The 18,756-nt window shown below is 39.7% G+C and overlaps 2 protein-coding genes across 13 annotated transcripts in view; one reads left to right on the forward strand and one right to left on the reverse strand.

The window, feature by feature from the left end:
* The window catches only part of sv2ba (synaptic vesicle glycoprotein 2Ba), a 40,948-nt gene extending 38,104 nt beyond the window's left edge, over positions 1-2,844 (reverse strand). For 2 of the 7 annotated variants that reach the window (XM_046031824.1, XM_046031823.1), the window contains exon 1: positions 445-702. The gene's annotated coding sequence lies outside the window, so the exon portion shown is untranslated. The other 5 variants (XM_046031828.1, XM_046031825.1, XM_046031826.1 and 2 more) reach the window with 5 other exon arrangements.
* Positions 1-18,756, forward strand: part of LOC123958478 (A-kinase anchor protein 13) — a 106,910-nt gene that overhangs the window by 10,749 nt on the left and 77,405 nt on the right. For all 6 annotated transcript variants that reach the window (XM_046031818.1, XM_046031815.1, XM_046031817.1 and 3 more), the window contains exons 2-3: positions 6,100-6,143; positions 14,229-14,379. In XM_046031818.1, the coding sequence (XP_045887774.1) occupies positions 6,111-6,143; positions 14,229-14,379 (184 nt within the window). In that variant the 5' untranslated portion in view covers positions 6,100-6,110. The remainder of the gene's footprint in view (positions 1-6,099; positions 6,144-14,228; positions 14,380-18,756) is intronic.

An 18,756-nucleotide genomic window follows, 5' to 3' on the forward strand; every position in this document is an offset into this window, starting at 1 on the left:
GATGACACCTCAGGTCTATATTGGGCTTCTGTCCCTCTTTACAGGTGTCTCCATGTCCTTGACTGCAGCTTTCTATGCAAAGCTAAATTCAGAAAGCCTCATGAAAGGCACCCCCAGGTAACTGTTGACATTCTTCAAGTTCATTAATGACCAGTGGGAGGTTTTTGACCTAGAAAGACAGCAGTAAGATGCTTTGAGGCGACAAAACACTGTAAAGTTGTACATTGCCTGTTATGTATGTTGAGTTCAAACAATGTGACCTGTATATTTCAAGTACCTGCGCTGGATTCTGCACAGCGTACACCTGGGCAGTGATTAGCATACACTTTCTGCTTTATGGCAGTATTTATATGGGAAAGGTTTGATGAGCCTCTACAATCACATTATATGCATTGGTCCATTGCAGTTGTTGAGATAAATCGTTATTTGTTAATTGCTTTTTACCTTATCTTGAATTGTGTGGTTTTCACGGGCACGTTGCCCCTCTGAGCTCCAGGCTGCCGACAGGCGTGATAGCTGGATTGGTGGAAAAAGTTCATTGTTTTGTGAAGGACGTACGTCGGCGATTTCATGCAAACTCTTGGGCAGTTATGAAATAGTGAACTAAAAGACACATTTCATGAGATACAAGTAGATCCAAATAAGTACATTGAAATTCCATGACATTTAAAGCATCATGTTGATTTTTAGGTGGACTTAGGTTAGCACCTTTGGATCATGGTTTCAGTAATCCAGTACTGCTTTTCTTTTCTGAAGTGTTTTGGTTTTGAAAGACTCGTGTTTGTCAATGGTCTCCTAGCAACTGAAGAACCCTGACCTGCACCTGACACGTGTGTTTGTTTTAGTAGTTTAAAGAGATGTAGCCTTTGGACAGGAGGAGTCAGATGTTCCTACTCTTACAGAAAGAGCTGGAAGAAAAATTTATAATACTGACCGTAGTTTGTCCTGTGCATGTGGGGGAATCCTTAGCTGCTCATTGGGAAGGGTGTAGGGGACAGTCAGATTAATGAGTTGTGAAGCTAATCCTATTCATCCCCCCATTCACACTGCAGTCACATGGCTATTATGGTTTATTTTGATAGCCAGGAGACCTGTGGAAGACATAACAGGTTCATTCACAACCCTGACTTGGTGCATCAGCACTCCTATCCCGGCATTGAGTGGCTTTTGTCTCTTGATTTATTGGTCCATTTGTGGCGACTGTTCACTTGAAAGTGGCTGCTGTCCTGCTTCTTTGTGGCCTTTCAGCTGCAGAGGAAGAAAATTATATTTTAACAGCAGTTCAAAGGCAGTTTCTGCCATAATGGAGACTCGAAGGAGCTCTGCTGAAGGCTGGCTGCACCCAGTGTTTTAGGTGGAGTTAATGGATTGTGTAATCTCTATAAGCAGGTGTCGGATGGCTGTAGGGTGAGCTTAGGGGATGCCATTTTTCAAGGTTCTTCTGTTACCAGAGAAGGAAACTAAGTGTGGTTTAGATATATGGTCTTTTTCTGAATTACAGTACCTGGACATTGAGAGGGTTTTTGTTTACCCATCTTGTGTAGTAGAAAACAGACTGCAGATAAGAATATTTTTTTGATGGTAAGATTTGGTGCAGATTTTGAGTCTGTTATTGTCTGAGGATAATGGGTTTCACTTAAAATGTCAGTTTGACTCGAGACTAGGAGAAGTTATTATTGGCCTCTTGTTTCGTTTCATTAAACTTTGCTGTTGCACAAAGCTTTGTGAAAAGCAAGACAGTAATTGTAGGGATTATTTTGTGTGTGTGTTTATTTTTTTTTTTCTTCACTTGAGGAAACACAGGGAGCAAGCTGGGTTACTCTTTGTTCTTTTTTCTTTTTTTTTTGTCATTTACCATTATAGAGCATAGTATCTGACATGTACACTGTAACTTGTCCAGGTATTATCCACCAAAATATTGTTGTTGCAGCAAATTGGATGGAACTTGTGTACCTCTGGAAAAATACTGCACCCTTTTGTGGTACAGAAATCAGTATATTGAGTCTTTTTATTTCTGTGGTTTCCTTAACAGGAATTGTAGTTAGAAATGACCTGCAGATGTAGCTTTTTTTTGAAGTCCCCTGTGTACTTTCTCAATGATTGTTGCTACCAAAGAGGAACTGAACCTGATGAAGTGTCACACCCACTATACTGTACGGCCATGAGGTCAACTGGATGAAAATAAATCCAAAGCAGTCTGGTAAACGCGTATTAAACATGCGTTAAGGGATATTTTAAATGTTAACATAGAACCAAGTAACTGCTTGTCTTCTGAAAGAGCCTCTTTTGTGATGAACACAGAGTTCATGTAACGAGTAACTCCCAACTCTGCGGCTCCACACAGTTTGTAGCCTCTTATAGCTCATTGTTTTAGTTTGGTTTGATTTACTGTTGAATCCCACCTCTCTCATTAACTCTCTCTGTAAAACAGTTGGCAGACAGTTCTAGCAAACAGGCTATGTGCTAGCTGTAGCACAAAACCGCAAAGTAAGAGTCAAAAACTGGGCTGGTGAAGAAAGACGAATATCTAGCTAATATATGAAAATAAACACTAATGAGTTTTTGGAAACCAAACAACTGCTAAAGGTGACCAGAAACTTGACGCTAAGCAGTTATTTGCTACCACATCCTTAACTACTTTATTAGCATCATTAGCTTGGTAGGGCTGTGTTTCTGCCTTCTAATGGTAAAAACTTCCCATATCATTGAAAGTGAATTAGTTGGATACAAATGAGCATTGCATCAGTTTACTATTAACAGAGAAACCTCTAGAAGCACATACATACACATCCTTAGACTTCCTCTTCAGGTGGGAGGACATGTTTTCTACTTTAGATAGGCTAACTAGCATAACTTGACAGTCACGCTGAAGTGGATGATTTGGCAGTATGTTGAGTTGTTACAGTCCTCTCCATGAATCCAAAACAACCAGTGGAGCAGTTGCATCCTGTGATGATGCAGTATATTGAACCAGCGTTCTTTTTATGTGCAACTTCCATCCCTGCGTCATATCAGGAAAAAAAAAAAGCCCCAAAACAGAAGTGTAAATAGGGAATTAGGTTAGAGTGGCTGGCTTGTTTTGACTAAGGCAATGGTTTAAAGAGGTGCTATTATGCTCATTTTCAGGTTCAAAATCTTGGGGTTGTACCAGAACAGGTTTACATGGTTTAATTTTCAAAAAACAACATATTATTTTCATACTGCACATGAGCTACAGAGTGATGCATCTTACTGGTACAAAATCTTTGTTGGGAGTTGCACATGCTCAATTCCCAGGTAAGGACTATTAGCCTATCAGAAGCAGAGAAGGGCGGGTCGTAAGAAACAAGGTAGTGTGACCCAAATCAAAGCCGCTTCAGACTGCGACTGTAACCTAGCAGATGGTATAAGTTACTCACAACCACACAACATCATTGTTCCACGTCTTACCATCGGGACTAAATGTTGAACTGTTGCCGGTGTTCTGATGATCTATGCTGCCTTGCTGAAAAATGCTACCATAGCGCAAATCGATAGACTCGACTCTACTCGGCCCTGCTCCGTTTTCCATTGCAGACAGTGTCATTGTCAAGTATATTGCCAAAATAAAATATATACGTATAGTAATGTAAGTAAGTAATTAAATGTAAGTATTATTTAGCTATTCTAAGATGACACATGGAAGCTGCACCGTTAAAGAATAATTAAATCCTGTATATAGTATTTAATGTACTGACCTGCTCTTTGACTAGATGAACTGTCACACAGCATATTCTATAATAAGCTTAGGTTTGACTCAACATTGCAATTTTTTTACACATGTCTGAAACAAAGTTACACAACAGACACACCCGCAACATCCTAGTATAACCCCCTGAACTTAATCTCCTTAACACCTCTTTTTCAAAACTGTATGGTAGACAAAGCTGAAACTGTAAATGCACTCATTTTTAATTTAATAAGAGTGGAACACATTTGAAGTTTTAATATACTTTCAGATACCGGTGCAGAATTTAGCAGGGTATGACAAGCTATCACACTCCCTTAACAGCTGCGAAGAAGTGACCATTACAGATAGACAGAGCGGTTGGTTTCAGCTTACTAGATGAATGTGTAGAGAATGTAAAGCAGTCAGTGGAGCTGACAAAAGGCACCGAAACCTTTCTTTGGATGAATCCATGTTATCAACTCTGTCCTCAACAGTGAAAAGTGTGACTGTAGCAACGCACCTACTTCCTACCAAATATTTTGTTATTGTGCAATGGGATAGGCCACCTAGGGGTCAATAAGATGAAATGTCACAGGCCCAACACCTGCATCAGATCAACATCACTGTTGATCTGTTGATGCTCCTTTGAGTAAGGCCGCAGCCCATGCCTGATCATGCAGTGTGGAGTAGTCATAACAACCAGATAACACATGGCCAGAATATATAAAAGAACCAGTGAGCCTGTTGGGGACATGATGTGAGAGTCTTATCAGTCAAAGTCATGCATGTGGTGAAGAAGCTGGTCTCTGGCCCAGTGCACTTAAGGCAAGAAGATTAGACTCCAGAGTATTATTAGAGCTACTGATTATCCCCTTACCTGATCCGCCTAATTCTTGCTCGAGCCTATTTATTTAGCAGAATAGTGGAAAAATGTTTGGATTGGGTTGCAGAAAGTGAATTGGCCTTTCCGCGCTTCAGTGCTCTGTCGAGTCCAACATTGACACTTTTGGTGTATTCTGCTGAACTCATTAGGTCTTGGCCTTTTGTCACTGCCTCCCCCGCTGTGGGGTTCATGTGATTAATGCACTGCTGACCACTGAGGCCAGCGGCAAGGACTTGTTTTAGTGCCAGGGAACAGCAAACAAAAGAAAATGGTCTCTCCAAATAACGGCGAAGAATACAGGCTTTCAAAGCAGAGTCCCTTGACTCACTGACGAATGCAAGCAGGTCAATATCTCCAAGAAGATTCAACAAAAAGGGTTCCAATCCATTTGTCCTCAAGTCTATAGCTGCAATACATTTGTTTGGATGTAATTACACACCCACTGCTTCTTAACCTTCTGCCCAGAAAACTACTTTGAGGCCCGTGTCCCAGACTGGGAGTAGGGAATCAAACGTGAACATGAGCCGGTAAATCCTGCTAACTGATCTTCCTGGCATAAACCGACGTGGAAGAAGCAAAGTAGTGTGTTTTGGTGCAGAACCAACCTTGTTTGTTTTTTTACTTGGTGAAGAACTAATGGGTGATCGGTGAGGACGCAGGAGCGCACAAAAAGTTTGTCATCATCAATGCAGCTGTCTTTAAATAAACAAGCAAAAACAGAGATGTGGCAGTGTATGATTCAGTGTGTGTCTGTTCTGTACTCATTTACTATTAACCTCCCACAGAGTGTTGGGACTACTGCCAGGGTCAAGCTTAACTGTCACCTTGTCAGCAACAATGTTCTGATGCTGCTAGAGCTGATATACAGTACATGCATTTTGTATAAAAAAACAAAACCCTTATCTAGAGCAGTTTTTTTGCAGGGTTTTATTCCAGCAAAACACTGTGTACAATACAGTGGCTCATTTCATTGAGAACAACACTGATATTTTAGAAGTTTCTCCCAACTTACCTGTCTCCATGTTAGTTACTAATCTAACGGTATTGCTAATATCATTATTAGTTATTAAAACTGTCCTCTTAGAGTGGATATATAGAATATACCAACTTGGGAGTGTTCATGTATTATTCCAAGCTAGCCCTAGTGCTACCCTAGTCACACCTTGTTATAATCAAAATTAATGCCACACACAGTGGAGTATTTAAGACCCAGATGTTTCCCTCAGGAGTTGGGGGAGAGCAAACCAGAGCTAAAAGGAGAGTAAATATTAGGCTGTCAGGAGACCAGAAACATGACTTCAAATAAATGCTAATTTTGCTCCATGTCTGATGCTAAACAAGCAGCGAACACATTAGCCGTACATATTTTACTAGGTATTGTATGTATTATATTAAGTTATGTTGAACTGCCCCAAGTCGCTAAAAAATCTGTTAATACTGCTTTAACACATTATCTTGTTTCGTATCAAGATACAGTTCATTAGCATACCACAAAGCTATAACCTCTAATTTGCTCTTCACTTTACAGAGTCCAGGGACATGAAACTCAATCCACAGCAAGCTCCATTATATGTAAGTATCACTATTCATACTAGAACTTCCAGTGCACACAGTTTGTCTCTTACCACCGCTACCCACCCACGCAGGAGTTTTCACTATGCCTGATTAGACCTCTTCTCAGGAGGTGTGTGTGTATGTGTGCGCTGGGATGTTTGTTTGGTGAGCAGGTCAACTTATGCATTTATCATTCTTATTAGCAGGCTACTGTATATGGAGTTTGATGGCCTCATGTAATTCCTGGAATAGGTATGCCTGACATCAACCTGAGAACAGGTCTAATTAACTGGAGTAACTGAAAACAACTGCGTGGGTGTGCATGCAAAAACAACTGGCTGGCAAACATTTATAATGGTTTGCACTCTGTTTACAGTCCTCTATTGTGTATGTAGTTGTCAGGTTTTACACCAGTTGAATGAAATAAGAACCACTTGATGGACTGTTGATATTACAAAAATAAAGCCAGATAATTTATCAGGAAATTGCTAACATAGGACAAAAACAAGACTACTGATATGACAACATGAAGCTGTTTAATACATCTCCCATATTTGTATCCAAAGCTAATTTTCAGAGCATTTTTACTATGGTTAGGATGTTCTACCTATTCATATGATTTTCTTCCCATCAAACTAAAAAGAAAATCTACTTTTCTCTACTCTACTTCGTCACCACTCAGATTTGAAGAAGAACAGGCACCAATCTGAGGGGCCTTGGAACTTAAATAATTATTCAGAAAAGGACAAATTGAGACTTAGATTACCTGGACACTTGCCATTTGTCCATATAAATAGCAATATCAATAGGTGAGCAGGTAATTACAGCAAAGAACTTGGTGCCTTGTGCAAAGAGGACGCGTGACCTCTTGATTGCTGGATGTTCTTAACTGTCAGCTATAATGTTTTGATTATGCAGACCGTGTGTGTGTGTAGGAAGACGGTCCACTGGTCTAATGGATGTCTGACAAAGAAGTAAAAGGTTTTCACCATGCAGTAACAAGGGTTTGAGGCAGTTTATTTCCTGAATAACTGAGCAACAAGAGAAACATTGTGGATGTGGTGGGTGAGTTTCTCAAGCCTCATGTTTGGCCTTGAGCAATGCGTTTAGGGTCAGATGTGCTGCTCATTATAATTATTCAAAGTTTTGATTCACCGTCTACCATTAATAAATCCATGTTGTAACCACTAACCTTAAATTGGGATGCAAGACATCCTTTGCCTGCCGACCACACCCCGAGTGTTACGGATCCCCAAACTCACCCTGGTAAGCTGGAAGAGTACCTTTTTCCAGAATGACTTCAGGGTGTCCTCTCAGATTGTGCTGGGAATGCATCCAGAGGGAGGCACCTGGGTGGTCTGCTCACCAGTGGAGCCAGATGAGGTGGTTCAGGTGGAGGAGGTGCAGCTTGCTGCTGAGGTCCTCTCAGATTGCTAAACTACCCACCGTGTCATGCAGAATGTGGCAACCACCCTGCTGAGGTTAGCTCAGCAGCTTTAAATCTCTCTTCTTATGCTTTGTCACTAACTAAAGCTTGAGGGTCAGTTTATAAACTGGATGCTTTGCTTTGTGGGTCATATTCCTGGTAGTCATCACAGATTATCATACATTGCAGCTTTCTGCACCAAGTGCCCCTTAACAAGCTGCCAATTTCATGATCCCTCTTACCCTCACCTGTGAATAAAGTCCCTTTTCACATTTTCATGTTTAAAACTGTACTTTCATTCTTTACTCAGGTAATTTTTGGGCCAGCAATCTACTTATATCATTGCTACATTTGCCATTTATACCTTTGTTACAACTAGTCTGTTATCTACTTTGCATTTTGCTAAATTAATGAGCTGCCAGGAGAGTATTGCAGTAGGGCTGGGCAATAAAACAATAATGATAATTATCACAGTATAGTTTTCCTCAATAACAAAATAATATATAATATAATAATATATCTTCAATAAATGTTTGAATTGATTCATTTAAGCTACAAACAAATTAGCTTTTTTTTTTTTTTTTTTTTTTAGGAAAAGGGACGGAAAAAATATTTACTAATCATATTTTTTGAAAAAAGATTTAACCTAATTGTTTTGAATGTTCTACCTCAGATTTGTGAAGTGATCCACTGTTTGGCATCAAGTGATTGTCACGTTCTGACCATAAAGAATAGTTTAACCACACAGTTAACCATCTGGTTTCTTTAATTTAAAATTTAAAACAGACCCTTAGGTCAGTGGAACCAAATGATTGGCTGAAATATGCTTCCCGCTTTGGCTGTTAAAAGTCCACGATTGGCTTTCTAGCGTAACCGCCATCTTTGCCGTTGCAGGTTTTCCCCATAGAGTTATATTGAGGATGTGATTGAGTGGTGTGTCTCCTCTATAAAACGTCTCTGGCTGTACCCAGTACAGTTTCTGGCAGTGTAACAGGTAATATAGGGGTCCCTAAGTGCTCACATTTGTCACTACATTGAAGTATTGAATGGCTATGGTGACTTATGTGCATAGTCATGGTAGTAAATATGTGCTTGTAGTCATGAATAGAAAATGTGGACCAGTATATTGATTTAGGAAAGGATTAGGTTCACCTTGACTTGGAAGTCACATTATACATTATTAATTACATCTTATTTTTAACATTTAGGTTTACCCCTTCTCTGATCTCCTCTCTCCTTCCATCCCACTTCCCTTACGTCTCTTCCCTCCTTGTTCCTTCTACCTTCTACTGATGATGTGTAACTTCCTCGTTTTTGACCAGTAGGCATGCACATTGATAGAGAACCATCATCCCACTCAACTCAATGGTGTAAAACACAATAATGATTTGTAAGCTACTGAATATGAATCTTAGTTTAAATAAATTGCCATGTAAAATAAATCCAAACCCCTACAGTGTTTTTGAAGGAGACTTTTATATTTTTGATTGAGACTGTATCCCACGCATGAGTGAGCACTTCGTAAGATGGAACTAACACAGTACACCTGAAGTATCCAAAGAGCACCTGTGTGTGTGATCGCCACAAAGTCTTGGCAGCGCTTCTAGTCCATTGTCTTCACATTTCTGAGTGAGTGTCTGAGTGGTTGCAGTGGTCCCCTATCACTAGCAGGCGAGGAAGGCACAGAGGAAGTGAAATAAGTCAGAGACGTGTGTGTGTGTGTGTTTGTGTCTAAAGGCAGGAGTGGGCCACATATTAACCACCCAGACAGCCATATCTATGATTCACAGTCAGCCTCTTCAGCTGGACCAGGCAGGCAGCCAGGCCTCAATAGACGTCAGATTTGACACACTTATCACAGCAACTCAGTGAAATAGTTGACCTGTAATTGCATTTTTTTTTTTTTTTTAAATACACATGAAGGGTGCTCTGCCATCCAGAGTGACTGAAAATGACTGTCCCACTTTGTACGTCCAAAGTTCTACATCACCATCTGTAGAAACAACTACTAGTAAGGCCGAAGGTCAAGGTCTTGGTGTTCTTCCAATATTACTTTGGCCAAAGAATGATTTTAAATGAGGAAGTGATGGGTGAAGAAATTCAGTTTCACCGCTGAGTTTCAGTGAGCTGTGTGAGGGAGCAGAAAGGGTTATACAGTTTGTTGGGCAGAGGATGGCTTGTGGAAGGTCCACAAAATAAGTTTTCTTTCAGTAACAGAGCAGGACTCTGCTGTTCTGAGTGAGTAAACATGCTATTTACATTCTTAGCATTCAGCAGACAATGTTTTCCTAACACTTCTAATTTATAATTAAATGAGCAGGTAGGGCATCAGTCTCTTAACACAGCACACATGACTGTGGGCACAGAGGCAGTTGTGGTGAAGGAACCTGTGACCTCTCTGCCATGTGATGGTCTGCTAGTGCACTACTACAGGGAGGAAGGATACTTGAGACGTCAGCAGCCTTCTGGAGGAGTAAATTGGAGGATGTGTGCAGTGTCATTAGCAAACGCTCTGGCAACAGGAGCTGACTGAATGTGTGTCTTTCTCCTGAAACTTGCCAACGAGCTTGTTAGATTTCCATAAACTGCCTTCTAAATTGTCTAGTGGGATCAAAAAGTGGCCACGTTTCTGGGTAAACCACGTGAAAGGTTGCAATATTCTGCTTCCAAGAAATCCCTCTGACACTGAGTTAGCTTCACTTGCTAGTACAAATCTTACAGTATGTGTGAATGCCAGCAGGGATGAATTGCACTGTCGAGCAAGTGTAGCCATAATCCATTAACTTTTTATCATGTCAGCACTTTACGGAACATAAAATTTTAAGTGTTGTCCATAGTTTGCTTTTTTTTATTATTATAGCATTTTACTTGCGGCAGTACTGTGTAAAAAGTAGAAAGGTAGGTCTATTGCATCAACCTTGGGTGCCATGGCATGTCTTGACAATTAGTTTGGGCGCTGAAGTGGAGCAAACTTCCACTCTTTTCTGCCTAAATTCAGAAATGCAGCCACGAGGATAAACAATCATTTAAACTGCATCGTAAGTTTTTAAATTAATCATTAAAAGCAGCTTTGGATAGCATTCATAACACCATGTGTGAAGGGCTAAAATCAGCCACTGCCTTACCTGGATAGTTGAACCCAGTACAGTTGCAGGATGTGTGGATAAGGCTACACTCACACATGCATATTTAAAAAGAGGGGGCTGGGTTCATAGTCTCCAGCTGTTCTTTTGATATTGCCTCTTCCCTGTTGAAGCGCTATGATTAGCAGGTCAATGCCCCAGCAGGTCACTTTGTTAAGTACTTATTACCAGCAGAGAGCGCAGTCATACGGTGTGGCTGAAAGGCATCCATTTGTGCATGTCACACAGCTTTTAAACGGCTGGTTTGTTTTTCTGAATAAAGCCGGACACGTGAGAGTCACCTTTTCTATTTTGCCTTTTGGTTATTGTTATTGCTAGAGCGAGTGTCAGTAGCGTTAGTTTCAGTGTGTGTGTGTGTGTGTGTGCTTGCATGTTTTGCAAAGGTTGCTGTGTACAGCTGTGCTTCCTGCTGTGTCCAGCAGATGTTTCACATCTGTTTCTCCACCTCCACCCCTGCCAACACATTTGCCTCCAAAAGGACAATGATCTTATTCAGTTGATATTCTATTCTACTCTTTAGTCTCACTCTTTTTTTTTTCAAAGACGTTTGAATTCATAGTTCACAGATTTATTACAAGCAATCATAACAGAGAGGAGAGGAGTGAAAACTTAATATGTATTTAATCTGTTTTCAGGTCTGTTTAAAAAAATCTTTATCTTATGATGGATGGATATTAATGTTGACAAAATAAGAGACTGCTGTGGTGCTGTCAAAAATCATTTTATTGTGATATTATGACTGATGTTTTTTGCCACACGCCTGCGGCAGGAGAGGGGTAACAATTTCTCTTTGTTTTTCTTTTCTTTGTAGTGAGGATGTTGAAGTTATTTCACACTAATATGTTTTCATTTTCAAATGGAGTGCAAACTCACAAATCCACTGAGGTACCAATCCGTTTAGTATCACCAGACCTTAATTTCCAATCTGGGCTCGGGGTAAAAAATGAGTTTTTAATGGAGAGAATGTCATGCCTGCTGGCTTCTACCCATCTACAACTCATTTACTCAAGTGACTCTGCTCTGCTGGTTGAAGCTGAGACTCTCCGTGCATAGCAAAGCCTGCATCCTTCATGCTGCAAGCCAGTGTATTTAGTCCTGGCTCTAAGAAGGTTACTGCAGGCTGTTTCTCTTCCTGTGGCCTCTGGGCTATGTGGTCGACACATTTTTCCCCCTCACATTGCTCAGCAGCAGCACCAGCAGTGGCTTGCCAAACAGAAATTTGCCAATCCCAAGGCTGCTGGTTAGCCTCGCTGCTGTCAACCTGCTTATCCCTCCGCCCCCCGGTATGAAATAAGGCCCAGAGGCCACCACAGAAGGAGGATGCACCTTTAACCCTGACTGTTAAGCTCTCCTTGACACTGGCCTTCACCGGGCTGGTGAAAAGATTGAACACTGGTCAGATTAAGTGGGATGAAAAGTCCCATTATCCCTCCTCAGTGTCAATGAGCTGCAATCCCCCAGTGGAAAACAGCACATTTTGAACAATATCCCCATTTTTTGTTGCTTCTCCTCCTCCTCAGTCTGTCCTCGGATGCCTCATCATTCCACCCAACGGTCCAGCCACAACATAGCCAATTGTCTCTTCAGAAAAAGAGCAGACTGCACAATAAACTATGCCTTTCTGTTTTTTTCACATTGGAATATTAGCACACTGGCAGGACACATGATACTATCTAGTAAGTACAGTGTAGCTGAGAAATTATGGATACGTACATTAATGATCCCCGCCCCCCTAAAATCACTAATAATTAGCTGTTCACTAAGCCGCTTAGTTACTATTGCTACACCTAAGTTTTCTGTGATAACGGTGGCAATTTAACCTCTCAATATTCTTAGTAAAAAGACAGCATGCTCATCAGTTTATGATCCAAGTAGCTAGAAGACATGAACATAAAGAAACATTAGAGGTAGATATATATAATATACACACACACATAGTGTACAATAGTAAAATAAAGAAAATTGTAAGATTAGGCTGTTATTTTGGTTTAACATAACCCTGGCTGCTTAGCTTGTTCAGATTTTCAAATGGTATGTTTCACTTTTAACGTTACAAAAGACAAGGCTTTTAGGATGAGAACTAAGTCATGTGTTTGGCAAACATAACACTATTTCAAGTAATGCTGGCTGTGGTTGCTGGAGTGTTAACTTCCCCAAATTCAAATAAGAGTATTACACAGCTGCTAACATTACCTACGCTCTGATAGCTTTCAGATTCAGCTTTCACACAGTTGACATATACTACACAGTGCACATACTAGTTGTAGTTGCAACCTGTAATGTCACAAAATAATGTAGTTAGTTTAAGATGTGCACCTTAGTAAGCTAAGAAGTAGGACTTGGTTATTACCAGTAGGTTGGTTAGCCATATATGGTAACGTAGCAGTTTAAGCCTTTTCTAGCACTTTTAAATAAAAAATACACAGCCATCCAATCTCTTTAAATGCAGAGTCGCTCTGTGCCCCATGCACACCAAGGTCACTGGTCTGGGTGTCTGCACCAAATGGAATGTATGGCTGCAGTGCACTCTAGTAGAAGAAAACTGATGAAGTATGAAGTAGAGCTTTGGAAAAAGCACAGACCTTGAATTATGTTCCATAGCTTCACAAGGGTTCAAAAGATGGATTATTTAATAAAAGGCACTCAAATGTTGCTGTTAATCATGTAGCCTCTTCCTTTTGTAAAACTCTTTCGTCGCCCTCCTTCTCCTCCTGGAGCTCGCTGCTGCCTCCCTGTTTGTCTGTAAATGATGTTATGTGTAGCACTTTAAAATCAATAAATCATTACCATATTAACTTTGAGGCATTATTGTAAACAAGACTGGCAGCCTCAAAACTGAATATTACACTGTGGCCCTGTTAAGATTTGTAACCCAGATATCCAGTCTGTAACTAGATCCAGATGTGAAGGATTGTAGTTCACATCTGGCACTGGCGTTTGTCTTAAATGCATCTAAAGTGACCAGTGTGATTGGATTTCACTCTCCTGATCACTTCTGATTTTATCTACAGGAGACTGATAAACATGCACACTGGCACTCAGGAATTAGATTAGAATAAGTACTTTCTGCCTTGGTAGTGGATTTCAAAACTTTAAGTATTAAGAGTTGTTTGGAGTTTGTCGTGCTATACACACACTATCTATCTAGGCTGTATTAAATTATGTCAGCGATGCATTTCTGTTCATCTTGAGCAATTTTGTGCACACTGTTCTGTGTAATGTAAGTGGAAACATGCATCCCCTACTAGCACTCAATATGGCTTGATAGTTGTTATCAAAATGCATTCTCACTGCGTTGACACATTTTAGTTTGGATCAGCCAAGATGTGCTTTAGAGAAAACAGGAAATGTCTCTTAATTAACCTTGTTAAATTAAATTTGCTTCTTTCAGATAACAAAGTAGCCTATTGTTTAACTTATTCCAGTTGCACTTTTGTAACTGCAGAAGTTTTTGGTCAATCTATCTTTCTTGCGCTTTTCTTTTCCATCTTCCTTCCTCTTACTGTCTGCCAATCTGCCTCTTTCTCTCTACAGGGGCAGTGTGTTATCACGGTGCAGCTCGCTGATGAAGAGCTGGCTACGGATGAGGGTGTGGACTACTTCCTGCTGTTTGCTGGCAGCACACAGAGGCACCTGACCAGCACCCTAAGGAGCAGTCATGACACCTTGCAGGCAATGTGTCCTGGTAAGCCAACCCCACCCACAATGTCTTGCATCTTCCATGTTACCTCTAATGGAACTGTGGGAAAGCAGCTCCACATACAGTATTAATACGTGTTAAATCTATTTGTCTATGTCAACTGATAGCACAGTCCTTGTTGCAGATACCCTTTAGATTACCCAGATTAGTGTTGGTAAATAAAAACACTTTATGGCAGACAAACTATTTTAGGAAACTGACATACAAGATACAGTCAAAACACAGTCAAAGAGTTAAAATAAAAAGAAATGTTATCGTAGTCAGAGACAGACAAAACAGTCAAATTTCCTGTAATGTATGTTAATCTTCTATAGCCATCATGGGCTATAGCCCAAATTACCTTTTAAGGGGTGCTAAAGCATGCCAAAATATCACAGACCGTTTCAAAGCATATAATTGTAGTTAAGAAGGAGATGGTGTTACTCTGCCCTCACATCACAGAAAGCACGGGGCAGTCAGGAGTTATTATAGCTGTGGAAGAAAGTCAAAGTAATAAATGATTAATCATCCGCCACCTCTGTTCTCGTTTTTAACTAAAGTTGTGATTTGGAGAGAGAAATCACCTTATTTTCCTTTTTTTAGAGCCTGGCTCATTCATCACTCCTCTTGGAGCACTTCCTACTCATTCTACTTGCAAAATGGAGCATATTTAGCCAGTGCTAAAGTCAGGGATACTTCCAGTGAAGTGAATGATCAATGGGTACATTGATAGTAAACAGGTGGTAAACATGGATGGTTGCAAAATGTTGCAAAATGCTGAAGGGGCAAATCTAAAATATATTGTTGAATTCATTGTTTTCCTCAAATGTCTGTGTCCCGGATAGGAAAAAAGGAAGGCGGAACATATTAAACTGTGTTATCTTGTTAAGAGCTTGGCTGAATTACGGCCGTCTGATGGGGGGGTTGGAAGAGGTATTACTCTCTACTAACAGATTAGCTCTGCTTCACTGCTCCCTCCATCGGTACACACAGAGCTCCGAAGGACTGGTCCTGTGACCAAGCAGAAGGTCGTGGGATTGAATTCCCAAGTGGCCTGTGAAAATAGCTGCAGAGACACTGAATCAGTACTTTGGCTTGGATAGAGGTACCCTTGAGCAAGGCATTTGAACACACAGAGTCGCTGTGTTGAATAAATGGGTCTGATATGGTAGGAATCTAGTTCCCTATGCAGGGGACGCTGTCAAGGGTCAGCTCCGGTTGATTTATTTTTAGACAGTAGAATGACAAGGGGTCCTGCATCCACAGTGCATGACTTGGTATTTGGGGAGTAAATTAATGCAGAAGGCTGTGTAATGCCCTGTAAATTAGAAGTAGACTTGTCAGCAGCAGCATGCATTTACAAGAAAGCCCTGCAGAGCCTGTTATTCCCTGTTGTGTGACATTAGCCATGGGTGTGGACTGCAGTCCTCTTTGTTCATTCTTTTTGTTATGACAACGGAAACTCTTTAGCATAAATATTAATTTAACTGATAAGATGTTGTGTTGTTAATTTGTTGGTAGGTCGAGTATGATTTGTGACTGCTGAATAGGTTTTAGCAAGATGAATTGAAACACGGTAAATAATAGTAAAATAATATTCACATTTATTGGTATTAATTAAATATGACTTTAGTAAAGGGAGCAGGTCTGCGCTCTGCTTAGCTTATTATTGTTAATGATTTGTTCTTATTGTACAGTTTTGTGATGTCAAATGACAAAAATATTGTCGTAGTCTTCAGTTAATTGTCTGATTTTTATTTTAATTATTTTAATATGTTTTTAATTAGCTTCTAACATTTGACACAATTACAACATAGCCTATAGCTACTTAACCATACAATTAAATGAATTTTACCAAATGGCTTTTAGAAAAAATAAGCTCCACCATCTTCATTTTCTTCATTTTCATCTGGGCAAATTGCATTAATGAACTATTGGCCTGCCTCACAGCAGACATTTTGACTTGTGCTAGCAGAAAAAGCACAGGTGCGTTACTAATAACCATAATGATGTCTGTCTGTGAAAGTGAGTCAGCATGCACAATACCACTGAAACCAGAGTAGCTAGCTGTTAAATGGAATTTCATCATTAATTGTTTTATTTACACTTGTGCTTTTCCTACTGTGACAAAGCTGTTCCATGAAAAATGTTTGTGAATTTGATTAATTTGGGAAAAGGGCCTGTTGGATGAATCTTGTGAGATTTTGCGCCCCTAGCATGGGATGTAACTAGCTAGTATCCATTCTGTTTAGTATCTACTTTGTCTCACTATCATTTTACTTCCTTATGATTATTTTCACAGGTCACAACTGTCACGCATTTAATATCAAAGTTATTTCATTTTATGTTGATTTTTCCATTATTGTTGTTATACTTTCAATGACTTGCTTTCTTGCTAGCCAAAACTAACTAGGAAAAAAATGGTCAATGCTCATACAATAAAGGGACATAGCAAATAGCTTATGCCCAAAACACACTCAGCTTTATAAAAGATACATTTGACATATATCTGGTATTTAGTCATATACACAGAAAGACAGAGGAAAGACTGAATATAACCTATTTATTTGCCATTGTATTGTCAAAAAAAAATGTAAATGCATCAGAGGCAAAAAAAAATGTGGGTGGGTTCTCCCCAGAAAAATTTAATGGAGTGGATGCCATTTTCTCTATTCTGGTGGCTTTTAATTAAACAATTGCTTTTATAGCCTAAAACAGTTACCACAAACCTGGCAAGGTTTCCCCAAAATGAACACCGAAACAAAAGTCTATTAACAAAAAAATTCCTTCCTTCGCCAAGCAGTTGATCCACAGTGACATCCAGCACAATGTTGCTATGTGTTCATATCAACACATAGCACTGGTAACATTACAACAACTAGCTTCTCTTATTCATAGTTTTCAGTCACGTGACATGCGCTGTGACTTGGAGGGCAAAACAACAGACCAACATAGCGGCTCACACCGCGACTCTCCCGTAGAGACGCCGCCGAAGCGGTCAAATTTTATTTGGATCACCTTTCAACTTAAGAAAAAGAAAGATATGAACACAAACTTGCATATTGGTTGCCACGCAGCGGAAATTAACGTCTTTTTGCCCTCCAAGGAATTGATTTCATTGGAGTGTGACGTCACGTGAAAATTATGGTTTGACCAGTAAAGAGCTGCTAACGCTGATTCATTCATGTTTACATTACTCTAGGTAGCTAGCTAGCCAAGCAAAATCATCCGATAACTGTTAGCATCATAACAACAGTTAGAATCATAATCAGCAGTTTGACTAGTGTTCAGTATAATGTTAACTGTAATTCAGTGCTGCAACAAAGACTACATGATGCCTTTAACAGGTGTACAAATGATGGACATTCGCTTCACCAGCTTGTTTAGTGACCGTATGTGAGCACACAGCCTGACCCACCTGAGCAGCAGGTATGCCAAGATGCTTAGTTTAATTTGCTGTGTTGCGGGAGTGCAACAAGTAGCCTAGTGAAAACATGGAATGGAGTTTGTTTTAAATGGACTCAAAGTGGAACGGTATTAAGGAAGCAGCAGCGTGGAGGTCGAGGCTTTAGCTAAAATGCGGAATGGAGTTTAATTTAAGTGGAATGGGTTTGACTGACAGCGCTCTGAAAAGTGAACAAACAGATGCACTGAATTAGAGACAGTAATATCATGGTCTTAAAAAGTGGGTAAGTCTTGTCCCACCTATGGCTGGCCAATAAATCAATAATGATAATTATCGCAATATAATTTTCCTCAATTACAATATAACAAATGTTCAATATAGCATCAATAAATGTTTGATTTAATTCATTTGAATCAGGAATGAATCGGCACTTAATTTTTCTATTAAGATATTTATTTTGTTTAGGAAAAGGGACTGAATAAATATTTATTAACAGGGCTGGGAGGGTTACTTTAAACGGAATCCGGTACAATTACTTGTTTAAAAATGTAATCGGTAACGTAATCCGAGTACCACAAAACAAAAGTAATGTAATCTGATTACTTTTAGTTACTTTTGGATTACTCCAATGCCAAATAGGCAAATGAAGACGAGAAGTATCAATGATGTGTTTTCTGCTCAGTGTATTTTTAGAGAAACAGAGAATAACAAAATCTCCTATTCCCAAACATTTAAATATCCATATTTAAATGTTATGATATGCTTTTACCACTATGGCAGTATCTCGCCCATCAATGACAAAAACATTGTTTTGTAGGTATTCTTGATGATATTCAAGTTTGTCATTTGGAAAACCATTTTACAATTTTGATGACTCATTCTGCACTTGTATGTATTTAGCATTCAATGAAAACAATATGAAGCTACTGAAGCATAGTGTTTCTGGGGCCGGGCCTCACTGATTACTGTACAAAAAC

The sequence above is a fragment of the Micropterus dolomieu genome, linkage group LG20 (genome assembly GCF_021292245.1).
Source record: "Micropterus dolomieu isolate WLL.071019.BEF.003 ecotype Adirondacks linkage group LG20, ASM2129224v1, whole genome shotgun sequence".
Taxonomy (NCBI): domain Eukaryota; kingdom Metazoa; phylum Chordata; class Actinopteri; order Centrarchiformes; family Centrarchidae; genus Micropterus; species Micropterus dolomieu.